This window comes from Hemicordylus capensis, chromosome 4, assembly GCF_027244095.1.
Source record: "Hemicordylus capensis ecotype Gifberg chromosome 4, rHemCap1.1.pri, whole genome shotgun sequence".
Lineage (NCBI taxonomy): Eukaryota > Metazoa > Chordata > Lepidosauria > Squamata > Cordylidae > Hemicordylus > Hemicordylus capensis.
This window is the reverse complement of record NC_069660.1, coordinates 179,925,376-179,943,045: the sequence shown is the minus strand read 5'-3', so window position 1 is coordinate 179,943,045 and position 17,670 is coordinate 179,925,376. Positions and strand designations below refer to the sequence as shown.

At 45.7% G+C, this 17,670-nt stretch overlaps 1 protein-coding gene across 1 annotated transcript; it reads left to right on the top strand.

Moving 5' to 3' along the window:
- The first annotated feature begins 9,591 nt into the window (after window positions 1–9,591).
- LOC128324273 (uncharacterized) lies at window positions 9,592–17,423 on the top strand. The gene is made up of 7 exons (XM_053248614.1): window positions 9,592–9,698; window positions 10,107–10,130; window positions 10,859–10,887; window positions 13,127–13,879; window positions 15,492–15,838; window positions 15,923–16,153; window positions 17,114–17,423. Exons 4-5 carry the CDS (start codon window positions 13,174–13,176, stop codon window positions 15,638–15,640), a joined length of 855 nt encoding a protein of 284 aa, XP_053104589.1. The 5' UTR covers window positions 9,592–9,698; window positions 10,107–10,130; window positions 10,859–10,887; window positions 13,127–13,173; the 3' UTR covers window positions 15,641–15,838; window positions 15,923–16,153; window positions 17,114–17,423.
- The last annotated feature ends 247 nt before the right edge of the window (window positions 17,424–17,670 follow it).

Below are 17,670 nucleotides of genomic sequence, written 5' to 3'. Positions count from 1 at the left end.
AAAAGGTACATTAATAAAGGCACTTGATAGATATGCGGATGATATAACTAAGTTCAATGTACAGGGTTTATTAATAATGAGGAGGCAATATAAGAGGCTGTTAAAACAAAAGAGATCTCAATGGATGATACAGAGAGGGAAGGAGTTAATAGAAGCGGCCAAATTGAAAAATCAAAGCACCTTTTGGCGCTTGGTAGCACCTTTGTTAGGAAGGGCTCCCACTTTACCTGATTGTATAATTCCAGCTGATTAATGGGAACATCATTTTTATGAGATGTACAGACAAAATGATGCCATAATGGTGAATGTTGAGGCATATACAACTGACCCCCTGAGATGGGGCCCGGTCTCCTGCTCGGAAGTAGAAGTTCTTGTAAGACAATTTAAGGGCAGAGCCCCTGGAATTGATTATATTACTACAGAGGTCTAACTTAGACTGGTGGGTTCCAGTTTTAGCCTCATCGTTCACATATATCGATAATACGGCAAAAATTCCACACCATTGGGGAGTGGTGATAATAATCCCAATATATAAAAAAGGTAAATGGAATGATCCTGCAGATTATAGGCCTATAAGTCTCCTGAGTGATATTAGTAAAATATATGCTAAACACTTAGCGATTAAGCTGGTGGACTGGATTGAGGATAAGAACATTCTTGCAGTTGAACAGGCTGGCTTTCGAGCAGGTCACTCTACTATGGAACATGCTCTGACCCTGCATTATCTTGTTGAAAAATATACGGCTAATTTGGGTGCTGCATTTTATACTGCATTCATAGACCTGAAATCGGCATTTGATTCCATCTCAAGAGACAGGCTCTGGCAAAAACTAATAGATCTAGAAATTGATGAGATTGCTCCTATTAACTTATAAGCTATATGAGAAGTCTTGATTGTGGGTCCATTGTAATCAGTATGGTTATTTATAGTCAGATGTTCCAACTAGTAGAGGAGTAAGGCAGGGTTGCATTTTGGCACCTACTTTATTTAATATCTATATCAACTCAATGGTGAGCTGTTTATCTGACATGTCTATGCACCCACCAAGATTGGCACAGAAACATATTGCAGTCCTGCTGTATGCGGACGATATGATCCTTTTATCCAAGACGCCCATAGGACTACGTCGAGCATTGGCACAATTAAGTTTATTTTGTAACAGAGAGATGATAGAGGGAATACAATTGAACAAGTTCAATCTAATAATAATAATAATAATAATAATAATAATAATAATAATACCACCATCAATCATGCTCTGCACCCCCGCAGTGATGTAGATAGGCTCTACCTCCCTCGCAGCTCAGGTGGAAGAGGAATGCTGCAAGTCCATCAAACAGTAGAGGAGGAGAAAAGAGGCCTTGAAGAATATATAAGGGACAGTGAAGAAGATGCACTTCAGATGGTCAAGAACGCAAAACTATTCAACACCAATGAAACAAAACAGGCCTACAAGAAAGAACAAGTCAAGAACCAAGCAGAAAAATGGAGAAATAAGCCCCTGCATGGTCAATATTTGCACAATATAAGTGGAAAATCAGACATCACCAAGACCTGGCAATGGCTTAAGAATGGCAACTTGAAGAAAGAAACAGAGGGTTTAATACTGGCTGCACAAGAACAGGCACTAAGAACAAATGCAATAAGAGCAAAAGTCAAAAAAATCCACAACAAACAGCAAGTGCCGCCTTTGTAAAGAAGCAGATGAAACAGTGGACCACCTGATCAGCTGTTGTAAGAAGATCGCACAGACTGACTACAAACAAAGGCATGACAAGGTAGCAGGGATGATACACTGGAACATCTGCAAAAAATACAAGCTACCTGTAGCCAAGAATTGGTGGGACCATAAAATTGAAAAAGTTGAAGAAAATGAAGATGTAAAAATATTATGGGACTTCCGACTACAAAAAGACAAACATCTGCCACACAATACACCAGATATCACTGTAGTCGAGAAGAAAGAAAAACAAGTCAAAATAATCGACATAGCAATACCAGGGGATAGCAGAAGAAAAAGAAATAGAAAAAAATCACCAAATACAAAGATCTACAAATTGAAATTGAACGGCTGTGGCAGAAGAAGACCAAAATAATCCCAGTGGTAATTGTCACCCTGGGTGCAGTTCCAAAAGACCTTGAAGAGCACCTCAACACCATAGGGGCCACAGAAATCACCACCATCCAATTACAAAAAGCAGCTTTACTGGGAACAACCTATATTCTGCGACGATATCTATAATTTTGACAATAAAATTCTGGCATCCCAGGTCCTTGGGAAGGACTCGATGTCTGGATAAAACAAACCAGTCAATAACACCTGTCTGACTGTGTAAACAAGAAATAATAATAGCAGATGAAGTGATGCAACACTTATTAACAAACAGTTTCCAGTTGAACAGAAAGGAAATTGCCTGAACACCAGAGGCACAAAAGACCAGCTGCTGATTGACAAAATGAATTTAGAAAATTGCAAGAGAAGAAAAACAAATCTAAGTGTTGCATGGATTGACTACAAGAAGGCCTTCGACTCATTGCCTCACACATGGATATTAAAATGTTTAGAAACAACTGCTGTCAGCAAAAATATTCAGATATTTATTCAAAAAGCAATGAGCATGTGGAATACACTGTTAACAATCAATGGTGAAACACTTGGACAGGTTAGCATTAGAAGAGGCATTTTCCGAGGGGACTCACTATCCCCTCTGTTGTTTGTAATCACCATGACCCCACTTTCAAAAATACTAAACAAAACAGGCCTTGGATACCAAACATCTAAAACATCAAGTAAAATCAACCATCTGCTGTACATGGACGATTTGAAGTTGTATGGAAAGTCCCAGTCAGAAATTGAATCACTGCTAAACGCTGTCCCTATATTCAGTAGCAATATAGCAATGACATTTGGACTAGACAAGTGTGCTGCATTAATAATGAACAGAGGGAAAATAAGAAAAACAGGAGGAATAGAACTGCCCAATGGAAGCAAGATCAAGAACCTGGAAGAGAAAGAACATTACAAATACTTGGGCATTCTCCAGGCGCATAACATTGCACACACTGAAGTTAAAAGAAAAATTGGAAGTGAATACATCAGGAGAGTTAGAAAAATCCTAAAGTCCAAACTCAATCGCAGGAACACCATACAAGCCATAAACACAGAAACAGTGCAGGAATAATAGACTGGACCCAGGCAGAGCTAGAGACGCTAGATTGTAAGACCAGGAAAATCATGACCAGCTGTTGTAAGAAGATCGCACAGACTGACTACAAACAAAGGCGTGACAATGTAGCAGGGATGATACACTGGAACATCTGCAAAAAATACAAGCTACCTGTAGCCAAAAATTGGTGGGACCATAAAATTGGAAAAAGTGGTAGAAAATGAAGATGTAAAAATATTATGAGACTTCCGACTACAAACAGACAAACTGTAAACCACCCTGAGCCATTTCGGAACGGCGGTATATAAATCAAGTAAGTAAGTAAGTAAGTAAGTAAGTAAGTAAGTAAATAAACAAACAAACATCTGCCACACAATACACCAGATATAACTGTAGTCGAGAAGAAAGGAAGAACAAGTTAAAATAATCGACATAGCAATACCAGGGGATAGCAGAATAGAAGAAAAAGAAATAGAAATAATCACCAAATATGAAGATCTACAGATTGAAATTGAAAGGCTGTGGCAGAAAATGACCAAAATAATCCCAGTGGTAATTGGTGCCTTAGGTGCATCTCAGTACCATAGGGGCCACAGAAATCACCATCAGCCAATTACAAAAAGCAACTTTACTGGGAACAGCCTATATTCTGCGACAACATTGACAATAAAATTCAGCCATCCCAGGTTTTTGGGAAGGACTCGATGTCTGGATAAAAGAAACCAGTCAATAACACCTGTCTGACTGTGTAAACAAGAATAATAATAATTAATAATCTCACAAACCATTAATAATACAAGCAGGAAAGGTGAGAAACCTGGCAGCCCCTAAGGATAAGAGCCTGAACAAATAAAAAGGCCTTTAGTTGTTTTTTAAAAGCAGCCACAGATGTCAAAGTGCAGACATTCAGTGGGAGAGCATTCTAGAGCCTGGGGGCAATAACAGAGATGACCCTGTCCCATGTTCATGAATTTAGCCTCTCTCAGCGTCAGCACATGGAGCAAAGTTCCCTCTGATGACCTTGTTGGGCATGCAGCAACCTTTGGCAGCATGCAGTCTTCAGGTATCTATTTATTTTTATTTATTTAATGCATTTTTATACCGCCCTAACCCAAGGTCTCAGGGCGGTTCACAACAATTAAAAACAAAATATTAAAATCAATTAAGTATTAAAAACTGCTTAAAACAAATCAATAAATAATCCAAAATTTAACAAGTTACAAAGTTAAAAAGCTAAAAGACCTGGGTAAAAGGATAAGTCTTTAGACACTTTTTAAAAGCTGCTAGAGATGGGGAGACCCTTATCCCCACAGGAAGCGCATTCCAAAGTCTCGGGGTGACAACAGAGAAGGCCCGTCCCTGGGTGGCCACCAGGTGACATGAAGGTAGCCACAGATGAGCCTCCCCTGATTATGCAGTGGACAATAGGGATCATGCTGAAGAAGACGCTCTCTTAAGTACCGTGGGCCTAAGCTGTTTAGGGCTTTATAGGTTATAACCAGCACTTTGTATTTTGCCCGGAAACTAGGGATGTGCACAAAACCGGTTCGCCCGGTTCGGTTTGAATTCGAACCGGGTTCGAACCGGGAGGGGGTGGTTTGGTTTTTGTTTTGTCCGGTTCAGTTTTGAATTTGAACTTGTTCGAACCTCGAAAAGTAGCTAGGAAGAAAGCTAACCTTGGGTGCCACCTACCACCCAAACCTCAAATCGATTGGACCTCTCTCTGATTTTTTACATATTTAAAAAATATTTTCAAGTTTTGCCCATAACTCCCTATGTGGAGCACTTAGGGACAAAAAACTGGGATGGGTGGTAGTCACCCATGAGTGCCCTCCACCCCCAAAATCCCAAGGCAATTGGTTGCTCCTAGTATTATTGGTGAATTTTTTTGGGGAAAATCCCATTGGATAGAATGGGGATTTGGGGCAGCCCCGGACCCGCCTCTGTGGAGTGGCAGCACCCCCAAAATGGGTCTGGGGCCATGGCAAAAATGGCCTCAGTCCCTCCCAAGCATCCCCGGATTGATAGGAGTGATGGTTTTTTTATTAAGATTTTCTAAGGCATTAAATAATATCTAATTGGAAAGAATAGAATGTGTGTCAGTGGGTGAAAGGTAAAGCCAGCAAGCTCTAAGAGAGATAATTATTTAATGCCTTAGGAAATCCTAATTAAAAAAACCCATCACTCCTATCAATCCAGGGATGCTTGGGAGGGACTGAGGCCATTTTTGCCATGGCCCCAGACCCATTTTGGGGGTGCTGCCACTCCACAGAAGTGGGTCCGGGGCTGCCCCAAATCCCCATTCTATCCAATGAGATTTTTCTTTTCTTTTCTAAAATTCACCAACAATACTAGGGGCACCCATCAATTGCCACTCCAGCTTTTTTGCCCCTCTCTGGGCGCCCTAACACGTAACACCCAGTCAGTCCACCTTACCTACCACCTACCCAAGCAACTAAGATGACACACAGACAGGTCAGACACCAACTATTGACTCTCTGATCTAACAAAAAGGCCACTGCTGGTAGGCGGGTAGACCAGGCCTCCGCCGGAACTCCCAGGCATCCTTTGCGGCGCGCGCGTGCCGCGCAAAGCCTCAGTAGCGTCTGGGACTTTGCCGAGAGAGGAGCTCTGTTCGAGAGCTCCTCTCTATTTTTAAATCAACATCTGGTGAGGACTCGGGCGGGCAGCTGGGAGGGAGGGAGGGAGGGAGGGCGGGCGGCTGGGAGGGCGGGCGGGCAGGCGACCGGAGCAGCAGTAGCTTTGGCCATAATCCGCTCGTGGAGGGGGGGGCGGCGGGGGCGGCTGGTTTCCAGCGCCCCAATTACTCGGTAATATACGGGCGCTGGAGGGGGCAAAGAGGCGGGAGGGGTAAGTAAGCCCTCCCCGCCCTTAAAGAAAGACCCCCCCACCTGGACCCGAACCGGCCAGGTCCGAACCGGTCCGGACAGTTCAGAGGCCTTTAGAATGGCCTCCGGACCGGTTCGGACACACCCCTAGAGGGAAATACGAAAGGACGACAGAACGGACACTCATCTGCTTGGTAGGGGGTGGTTAGGCAAGACAGCTAAAATGCGTGTGCGTGTTACATTCCCCCCTTTTCCTTCCATAATTGAGCGGCAGCGCTGAGAACTAGGAAGAGCCCAGAGCAAGGCACATCTGTAGGGATAGTGATGGAAGAAGAGAAGCACTCCCCACCAATCCATGGGAGGAGCATGCCCCCACCCAGGGGTCTGCTTTGGCCGAAATGCACAGGGGTCAGCCCCCAGTGGGGGCCAAGCAGATGCCTACAAATGGGCACGAAAGCAGCCCCCTCCCCCTGCATCACAGTTCAACCCACACAGCGCTAGCGGGGAGAGAAGCCAGAGCACTGAGAAGCCAGCCCACTCGCCACCACAGCCACATATAAATTTAGAGGGGGAAGTGCAGTGGCGAGGCTGGAAAATAGGGGGTGTGGCTTTGGTGCTGGCATGGGGACCCCTCAAAAGAACTTTGTCCCCGGGCCACTGGGGGACTCCCTACAACTCTGGACATACTTCTAAATAAACATGCACAGGATTGTGCTGCCTTCCTTTTAAAAGTCATGTCATTGCTCGCAGTAACCCATGGACATTTACATTTCACTATGAATGAGGGTGAGGAATGGCACAACCCTTAAAAGTCGATGGCCCTGATCCAGAAAGAAAGAGAGGTGTGTACAAAGCCTTCCATGGTCATCAGTTATGCCGATGTGTATCTTTAGCCACACCGTGATACCCATCTGAGCACTATTTTGCTGTCTAGATGTATTTTTAATGCATTCACACCCAGAGCCAAACGTTACCATGTGTCGTGAGTTGTCTATAATTACAGTGGCTGAAATACTTTTCCACCTGCCTTGTAATGGAATGTGTGTGCAGTTGCATAAGCACAAAATGCAACAATTGTGCAAATGCAGTTGTGCGATGAATGGCCATTGGAATTAATGGCCTTCTGCCATGCAACTGCATTTGTGCAATTCTTGTGTTTTGCACAACTGCACTCTCATGCAACTATGCACACGTTCCATTACAAGGCATTGTGCAGTATGTCAGCCAGTTAGATTAGTGCCACTGTAGACATTGGGGACTCCTGAGATTGGGTGAGTGGCATGCAGGTCAAGTGATGGGTGGAGCCAAAGTGGGTGGTGCCAATGATGGTGGGTGGAGCTGCAAGTGGGGCATTGCTAAAACCTTTCCTCCCTAAAAAAACAAAAGCAATATAAGGACTGTGGAGAAAGCTGCAGCTGGTGGGCTTTCTCCTGAACCCACCCCCCTCCGCTGACTTTTTACTTCCCTCCCCCAACTACCTATATTCCTCCCCCACTCCCCTCCACCCTACATACTGGGTGAATATGTATGTATAATTGAACATATTGTATTCTATGTATATCGTGCATTCTTTTGTTGCTAAGATAAGAAGCACTGCAGCAGGCCTTTTGATTTCACTAACAATTCAACCAACCAAACCACAACAATAACTATAGCTGCCATAACAAAGTTCTCCACAATAATTGTTACAGTCTTGGGCCTAATACTTGCGTTAAAACTAGCAGTCAAAACAACCCTAATATTACACAAGCATAACCAGCTATACAACTTTTCAAACCAACTTGAGTTCTTTAACATGACTGCCCACCGCAACCTACCAAAAACAACAGTCTATTGGACAAAATCTCTCAACCCATGTAAACAATGTGTTATGAAAGCTCCCGGTGGGCTCTCTCCTTTTTTTCCCCAGTGGGAAAGCTTTCTGACCGACCATAGTGCCAAATGGAGCCCAGTTACAGTGACTACACCACCTTAAGTGGTGCAGAGGGGAAATGCTTGACTAACAAGCAGAAGATTGCCAGTTCAAATCCCCACTGGTCTGTTTCCCAGACTATAGTAAACACCTATATTGGGAATTTCGACTCCAGGTGCCCACAGAGCCCTGTAGTTTTCTTTTGGTAGAATACAGGAGGGGCTTACCATTGCCTCCTCCTGTGCAGTATGAGACGATGCCTTTCAGCACCTTCCTATATCACTGCTGCCTGATATAGTACCAGTGGAGATTCGAATTGACAACCTTCTGCTTGTTAGTCAAGCATTCCCCACTGCGCCACTTAAGGTGACTGATAAAACAATATACTGGAGAGTAATTGCAGTGCTGTTGGTGGCAGCAGCAGCCAGAGGGGCAGGAAGTGAAGGATACATGCCAGCTGACAGAATGTCAGCAAGACATTAAGCAAAAGCACTTCCAACAACAACAACATGTGGTTTTAAAACAGTGGCAAAAATAATAGCTATAAGCGAGCAATAGCTAGAATGCTCCTGGCCTATCCCCTAAAAATGTAAAAGTAGCATCCTTGGGAGGATTCATCCATCCACTGTGGGGCCATGAGCTGCCATGGTGGGTCTTTGGGGAGGCCAAATAGGTGGTCCCTTAGTCCAAGGTTCATTTTGATGTGCAGCTGGGTGCATTCTATGCAGTGCATTTTTAAAATAATGTGCAGTGGAAACTAAGATGTTGTGCAGTTGGGCCTATGGAGTTTAATAAGGACATACTGTAGGTTGTTTCCGAAGATGTAACGGGGTGGGGGTGGGGCAAGATATTGAATATTGTCTGTTTTCCATTTCATAACCTTATACAAAAAGTACATTACAGTCTTCTGTTTCTCTCGCTCATTCTTTGTGAGGCACCATCATTTTTCTTGCTTCCCCTCTTTCTTTGTCCTTCTCATTTCCCCCTCCTTCCCTCTCTGTCACTTTCTATTCATTTGCCTCTTCCCTTCTGTTAGCAAATGCTGAAGGAAGGGGATGCTTGTGGATCGGGGTGGGCTGCAGCCACTGCTAGTGCAGAGTTATAATAAACCTGCACGAGTCCTCTGTAACATCTGAGTCCTCTGTAACTCGTGAAAGAGTGCAAAGGCAACAGCCACACCCACTGCATGTCCCCAGCATCTGGGATTCAGCCTGTGCACCTGGAGGTTCTCTATAGCCATCCTGACTAATCACCACAGAGGGGCCTCTCCTCCTCCATGAATGTTTCTAACCCCCTTTCAAACCCATCTAAGCCAGGGATCATCACCACACCTAGTTCCACAAGTTAATTGGCTTTCTTTTTTGGGTATTCTGAACAGAGACGGGCCTTAGTGCTAAATGTGATGTAGAGGGATTTCCTAGCTAAGGGACTTCAGCAAGTGATTAGGTGGAAAACATGTGGGGAGCAGGGAAGGCAGGGCAGGGGTGACTCTCCCCTGGTGCTTTGGCACTTTGAGCTGACAACCAAGACAGTGTTTGGATTCAAACCAGAACCAGCGTGGCCAGTAACTGATCTTGCGATCTCACAATCAGCCACAGAATTCTGCCGTCATGGTTCCCCTTGGAGACCTGCGAGGATTCTGCAGGAGGCTCACCTGGCAGCATTCTAGATAAGCTGCAGCATCTTTGACAAGTTGGCTGTCTTTGGCTGTCAGTTTATCATCAGCTTGTCATCTTAGCTGTCAGGATGGGTGGCTGCTGGTCATGTAGGTAAGTCTCCGGCATGATGGGGAAGCAAAATCTAATGGCTGCCTGGACATGGTTTTTAAAGATGCCCTTCCATTGTTTTACATGCCATTGCGCTCCCTATGTGAACTTCAGTGGTCACAAGTTCACCACCACTATTCACACCACACAGCTTCTCCTTGAAATGCAGGTGGCACTCGAAGGTCACTTGCTGGGCTGATTTCCACTGTATTTCTTAAGCTTACAGGTCCTAGACCTGTGAAACTGTAGCACCCAGGAGCTACTGGCTGGCCCCTGTGGGCCCACTTGGGGTTTTTTTTGGGGGGGGGGATCCTGCCCACCAGTTGAAGCTGACTTCAAAAGCTGCCCCCCCAAACCCCCATGTTATTTCCAAGAACACGCCTAACCTTTTCTTCTTTCATGTTCCCATAGGTCTCACCCAGAGGCAGAACGATAGTGAGTTGCTTTTTTCCCTCTTGACTCCTCTTAATGCTTTTGGCTCTGGTGTGGCCATCTGAAGGGATGGGTGTGGAGGGGGTTGTTCAGACATAGCCCAAACCCAGGTAAAAGTGTGCCATCGAGTCGGTGTCAACTCCTGGTGACCACAGAGTCCTGTGGTTGCCTTTGGTAGAATACAGGAGGGGTTTACCATTGCCATCTCCCACGCAGGATGAGATGATGCCTTTCAGCATCTTCCTATATCGCTGCTGCCCGATCTAGGTGTTTCCCATAGTCTGGGGAACATACAGGCGGGGGATTCGAGTTGTCACAAATTTAAACCCTCTTATTCAAATTTTAAAAACCAAAACAGTATGTATGTTCTTTTCGCTGAAGTGTCCCCCTTTTTTTGGGGGGGGGCTTTCTAAAAAGTTGAAAATCTTCTCTGGAGAGGGGTGGGAAAGCTGGCCTCATATCTATAAACTATGAGAGTGGGTCTGCCCCCAGCCCTGTCAACCAGTCAATCCCCTAGTGAAAACAATCTGAGCAAAATGTAGTGAGTGACTTTCAATAGCAATTACTTTCACTGCTCCCAAGTATTGAATCATCCAAAATTAGCAGGGCCTTCTAGAAGGATTATGGGTGAGGGCATGCTTGGGATGGCACAGCACCCCCTAGGATTACTGGGGGGGACCCCTCAATTTCCTGTGATTCGCTACTAAGAATGTTACTCCTTATCTCTGCAGGGATGAAGATGAAGAGGGGGCACAGACTGGTAAGTGGATGACGAGAGTGCATGCTTCTTCTCAGGGCTCCTCAACCCCCCAGGGAGTGTCTCCTTGGAGACCTGTTTCATTTTGACAATGGAGAGAGATAGGCAGACGTCCATCTGATGGATGAATGGCAGGAGGGCAGGTTCATCCACCTCTATCCTTTGCTGCTGGCACTTGTTGCAGCCAAAAGTGTTGGAGGAGACCAGGGGGCCTGGGCGAGTCACATCTGGATACCCTCCCTTCTAGGAGAAGATGGGGAAAGGGTTGTGGCAGCAGGCAGGCAGGCAGGTTTGGTAATTCTCCCTTGGAGGTGGTGCACTTCTGGAAAAGCCCTGCAAGAACCTTTTGCCCACACCCAGCCCCAAGACATCCTCTGGGCCTTGTTCCCCCTGCCTTGGAAAAGAGGAAGCTAAAGAATGCTGGTGTCTTGTTTCCAAAGCATCTCTTTTTTTGACAATTACATGGGTCAAGATGGAAATGGAGGATCACCTGCAAACAAGGGCAACATTTCCTGGCCAATGAGCTCTGAGATCAGTCCAAAGAGACTCTTTCTTTCTCTGATCCCAGTTTTCTGCCCCTCGGAGCTGGGCCTGCATTCCTCAGATCATAGCTATGCTTCCTGCTTATGGCGTCCAGGCAGATTTTCAAGCCCCACCCCTACCCCCGCACATAGGTCAAAAGGCTGTAACTGGGGGTTGTTGCTTCAGCCAGAGAGCAAATGCATTGTTTAGTCCATGTGAACCATCAGCTCCCACTCTGCTCAAAGGAGAAGCCTCTTTCCTCACAGGTATGGGAGGGCCCATACTCCAGTAGTGGAACAAGTGCTTTGAATGCACAAGGTCTTGGGTTGAGTCTTCTTCATCTTCTGTTAAAGGATTTTAGCTAGCTAGGAAAAGGCTTCTGCCCAAGAGTGGCTGTCAGCCAGGGGTGTATCTAGGGTAGGGCAGGCAGGGGCCACTTGAAGGCCGAAAACAAAATGGCCACTGTGCATGCTCAAATGGCCTCTGTGAGGCCCTAGGTCATGCCAGGCCTTGCAGAGACCATCTGAGCATGCGCGGTGGCCATTCTGTTTTCAGTGGTCTTTTTTTTTAAAAAAAAGATTATTTTTTAAAATGGCCACTGCACATGCTCGAATGGTACCTGCAAGGCCCTAGAGGCCAGCTGGGTCAGGGGGAACCTTTGCAAAAAACAAAAAACAAAAACCCTAGCCTTTAGGAAGCCCCCCAAAGGGGCTACAGGTAAAAATAAAATAAATAATAATAACATAAGTCACTGTACACATATTCAGATTGGCACTATGTACAGAGAATCAGGGCTTGTGAATACTGACCTGATGCTTATGAGCTAGGATTGTATTCATTTGCTCTTAATTTGCTTCTTGTGATAAGTGAGTTAAATGTGAAGTCTTAATAATATGGCTATTAATGGTGAGTTTGTCTTTGAATCAGTGTGAAATCCTTAATATTAAGGCCCACTGGGAGTTTCTTGCTCTCTTTCTCTCACTTTAACTGTCTTTCTGAAAGACTAGAATATATTCCAAGCAGTGACACAGTTTACTCTGCATATCCTTTAATTATTTTCAGAGTATCTGGGAAAAGTCAAATTTTAAAACTTATGAAATAGTGATGCTACAATGCATAGTATGGAATTAGACAGGCACTTCTGTTTAGTTTTCCAAGTACGCCTCCACATAGTATTTGGGTATTTCATGAGCCCCAGCGTACTGAAATTTGTAGTTTTCCAGCATTTTTTGGTCGGGCTAAGTCCACTGCTAAATAGTTTTTGAAAGATTAAAAGATTAACGAGCCTGACTTGTATTTTTCAGCTGATATTATGGTAAAGTTATCTGAAAGATGGGTGTCAGATGCTTGAACAGGGGGGGGCGCAATTTCAGTGTTTGCCCTAGGCGCTATTTTCCCTAGCTACGCCTCTGCTGTCAGCCAGAGTAGGGCAAAGTGAGCCAGGGGTATGACTTGGTAGAAGGCAGCTGCATTGGTATGTTCAGCAGATAGAGCCTGGCCATTGCACTCCCTTCTGAAGCGTAGTTGGTGAGGGCTGTCTTGCTAGTGCTATGCAATGTATTCCTCTTCATCCCTTGCTTGTTTCCTTGGGTGGACTGCCTCACCCACAATCCCAGGCTGCATCCCAGCTGGTTAACCTAGGCAGAAAGGGGAGGCAATTTCTATCAGGGCTATGGGCCATCCTCATTTCCAGATTCCTGCTTTATTTCCTCTCTTTCAGGTCATCCCAGAAATCCGACCCATGTTGCTCCATGTCCTGGGGGACCCATGTTGCACCATGTTCTGGGGGACCCTCTGGGGGAAGAGCCCAATGAGGCAACCTTGGTGCCAGGACCCCTTCCAGAACTTCATGTCCCCACTGACATTCTGGGGAAAGAGCTCAATAAGGAAACTTCAATGCTAGGATCCCTTCCAGAACCTCGCATCCCCACAGATATTCTGGAGGAAGAGCTCAATGAGGAAATGTTGGTGCCAAGATCCCTTCCAGGACCTTGCATCACCAATGATATTCTGGGGCAAGAGCCCAATGAAGCAACCTTGGTGCCAGGACTCCTTCCAGGACTTCGTGTACCCACTGACATTCTGGGGAAAGAGCTCAATGAAGCAACCTCAGTGCCAGAATCCCTTTCAGGACCTCACATTTCCACTGATATTCTGGAGGAAATGCTCAATGAGGAAACCTCAATGCCAAGATCTCTTCCAGGACCTCGCGTCCACATTGATATTCTGGAGGGAGAACTCAATGAGGCAACTTCAGTGCCAGGATCCCTTCCAGGACCTCACATCACCAATGACATTCTGGGGAAAGTGGTCAATGAGGAAACCTCAGTGCCAGGTCCTTCCATCCCCACTGGCACTCCAAATGAAGCAGCTTTTGTGTCAGAGCCCTTACCAGAGCCTTCCATTGCTGACAATTACCTTGAGCAAGAACTAGAAATCCTCAAAGGATTACAGAATGACTATGTCCAGCGGCGTAAGTATTGTGTAGGGATGTGTGAAATGTTTCGGATACAAAATGTTTTGTACCCAAAACAGCCTGTTTCAGGTGTTTTGTAGACAAAACAAAACACCCATTCTCCAAATCCAAAAGTTTTGTATACAAAACAAAACGTCCCTGTTTCAGCTACAAAACGTTTTGTTGTTCCGGACCTCCATTTTGTAGTGATCTCTGAGTCAGTCTCCATTTTGTGTTTGACATCTCTTTGAATTTCCCAGCCTTCCAGCCTTCTGATCGGTGACCTAAATCATGGGCTGACCTGCTGACAATTCCCTCCTTGTTCCCCATTGGCTCTTTTGTTTCTTGCCGCTCTTTACTGACCCCACATTGGCTAGGGGAAGGGTTGCTAACCCATGGGGTGCTGGGTTCTGTTGTTTCTGTGGTGTTCTGAGTGTAGATTCTCTGGTAGCATATGAGAGTGGATTCTTGTTTTTCACTGAAAAGCTCATATGCTACCAGAGAATCTACAATGAACACCTCAGAAACACAAAACCCAGTACCCCACAGGCTTGTGGGTATGGAGGTGGTTGGCACCCTATGTGCACTACACAACCCTTCACTCTGGGAAACCCCAGTGCCCCCCAAGTGGAATTATGGGGCTGCTGAAACCTCAATTATTCCCTATGGGAGAAATCTTAAAAGACACGTAAACTTCAACAATTCACAAAAGATCAGCCCTTTGCCCAATGGAAAGGAGAACTGGTCTTGTGGCTGAGCATGACTTGTCTCCATAGCTAAGCAGGGTCTGCCCTGGTTGCATATGAATGGGAGACTTGATGTGTGAGCACTGTAAGATATTCCCCTCAGGGGATGAAGCCACTCTGGGAAGAGCAGAAGGTTTCAAGTTCCCTCCCTGGCTTCTCCAAGATAGGGCTGAGAGAGATTCCAGCCTGCAACCTTGGAGAAGCTGCTGCCAGTCTGTGAAGACAATACTGAGCAAGATAGACCAATGGTTTGACTCAGTATATGGCAGTTTCCTATGTTCCTAATTCTTTTGAGATAATTCTGGAAGTTTCCTTTCCCCCATTGGGCTCTACCACCCACCACACTCCACTCTGGGTCATCCCTTTCCCTTTGATTTGAAGCAATACATTTGCTGGAATCCCTGTTATTCCCTATGGGAAAATTCTTAAAGATGTGTAAACTTTAAAAAATCACAAAATATCAGCCCTTTGCCTAATTCCTTTGAAACTTGGGTGGTAGCTTCCACCCATTGGACACTACCACCACCACCCACTCTTTTTGTCCTGGGACCCGTTTTAAAAATACAAATCGATTCAGATTCGGAAAATTCGGCTACAAAACAAAACAGGGCTGATTCGGATTCAGAAAATTTGGGTACAAAACAAAATGGGGGTGTTTCGATTCGGATACAAATCGAAACAAGAAAATTCCAAAATGCACACCCCTAGTATTGTGACACCTCAGAACCCTTTTGCATAGACACCCAGCACAAAGTTCAGCTGGAGTTTTGATACTCAGCCCAGATGATGGACCAAGCACTAGCACTGCCCCTTTTTGCAAGACACCAGCACTCGGCCTGGTCAGAGCATACAACACTTGTTCCTTTTTGCTCTCTTTGTTGCAGAAATGAGGGTTCGCTGCATTTCCCAACAGTTCCCTCGTTCTCTCCGGGCCATCAACCTGCAACTTGGACACACACAGACAAGGCTCATCCGCAGTGAAGTTTGGCTGCAACGGTGGGGAAAGGAAGGAACGTTCGGAGCATACCCCTGAAGTTGCTGCTGGGCTAAAAATGGCTCTTTTGCTCTCTGTTTCCTTCTCCTGAATGTTGAAATGTTTGATTTGAGTCTGCATCTAAGTTTCGGAGGGGAGGCCTGTGGGTGGGTTGTCAGTGCTTGCTGAAGTGTTCCTTCGTTTTCTGTCTTTCAGGTGACCAGACTCTGATGCCTGTAATTCAGACAGCTTCTCATGGTGAGCAGTGAGGGCAAGTGATGGCGGGTGTGGTAGTATGCCAGCGTTTGTGGCTGACCACCTGCTGCTGCTTCTCTCTTGCAGATGATCCTGCAGGCCCTGCTGCATGTCTCTGCCCCCCTGTGTCCAGTTCATTATTATCTTCTGCCTCGCTGGAAGTTGGCTCCATCCCACCCTCCGCCTCCACCTCTTCTTTCCTCCTGCATCCCTCTCCCCCTCCTCCTCCTTCCCCACCTCCTCTAGAGCCGGACCTCAGCAATGTAAAAGAAACTCTGCAGAGTTTGATGGATTTGCAGTTCCATCAGCTGAATGACCGTAAGTTTCACAGAGGCAGCACCCCTTTTCCATCCTCATTGTTGTTTTACAATCTTAAACACTTATAGTCTAAAAACAGAGATGGGCAAGCAACAGAGGAAGGAGAGGGAAGTTGAGGTGGGACAAGCGGGGGAACGATGTGTATGTATTTCAGCTGCACCTCCTTATGACCAGGGAGACCCGGGTTTGAATTCTCATCCAGCCATGAACCTCGCTGGGTGACTTTGGGCCAGTCACTTGTCCCGCAGTCTAACTTAACTTTTAGGGTTGTTAGGAGGAAAAAAATAACCATGTATACCTCCCTGAGCTGCTTGAGGAAGAGCAGAATGTGAATACTAAATTCATGAATGCTAATAATATGAATGCTAATATCAGCCCTTTTGAGTTCAAGCTGGGCTGAAACAAAAAACCAAGGAGGATGACATACAATTGTGCTTATCACAATCCTCCTGATAGCATCGTCAATGTACATGGGCAAAAGTTCCCGGCCACCAGGAGCATACAGTCTAAAGTTTGGCTTTGGAGAGAGAAGTGAGGAAGAAAGCATAAGGGGCATTCAGTTCAAGCTGATGGAGCTGCCTCTGCTGAGGCATTAAGCCAAAAGCTGCACAGAGGAGGTGGGTTGCATTGGAAGGATAGGAGAGAGACGTGAGCCCACATGAGTGGCGGTTCCAGACCCAAGGGTCAGCGAGGGAGAAGAAAAAGAGGAGTTTTAGAGAGCAGGAGACCTCCAGGTGGCTGAAGACAGAAGCTGGAGGAGCAAAAACCAACCTGACAGGGTGCAAGTTGGGGGAGGGGGGAGGATCAGTGCAGAGGGACAGGGTGGGGCATAGCCATGGTGGGTTTTCAAGGTAGAGATGAGAAGTCTGTGCTGGGCATGGAAAGGGACTAGAAGTCAGTGCAGGGACTGGTATTGTGGAGGACAGGCCCCTTGACCCTCTTTGTTTTATTTCCTTCAAGGCCAAAGAGACCTCCGCAGCTGCCAGGAATGTTTGCAAAACCTCAAGGCACTGAGGGGACAGCTCCGGAGACTGTGGAGCAGACTGGCAAGGGTGGAAGCCACTATGGGGATCCTGGTTCCTCCAAGGGAGCTGGATGTTGATGAGGAAAAAGAGAAAGACAAAAACCAGACAGTGCTTCATACATAGGTAGCAATAAAATGCTGCATATTTATTTAAAAAATATTAAACATTTGTTTTAATAGGATAGGATGTAGAGATAAAACAGCAATAGAGCATGCATATTTACTGCTTAAAAATTAAAAAGTTGATTTTAAAGAAAATAAAGTTGTCTTACTTTGAATATTCTTTGGGAAGAGTTGGGTAAAAATGTCTTTGGGTCAAACCCAGCCACAGAAAAGGCTCTATGGCCAGTCCACTTGGGGCCAAGAGATGTTCTGAGAGGTTCCAGAGGTAGCTCAAGATAGACTGCTCCTTGCCAGGAGGCTTATACAGAGCTTGTCTGCCCCAATATGTATGGCTAGGAGGCCTGATTTTGGCCCTGAAGAGTGATCTGCC

Bases quoted from the DNA above. Each gene is read 5' to 3' on its own strand.
- LOC128324273 (XM_053248614.1), top strand. From the start codon at position 13,174: ATGTTGCACCATGTTCTGGGGGACCCTCTGGGGGAAGAGCCCAATGAG. The intron at 13,880-15,491 runs GTAAGTATTGTG...TCTTTGTTGCAG, and splicing joins GAATGACTATGTCCAGCGGC to AAATGAGGGTTCGCTGCATT.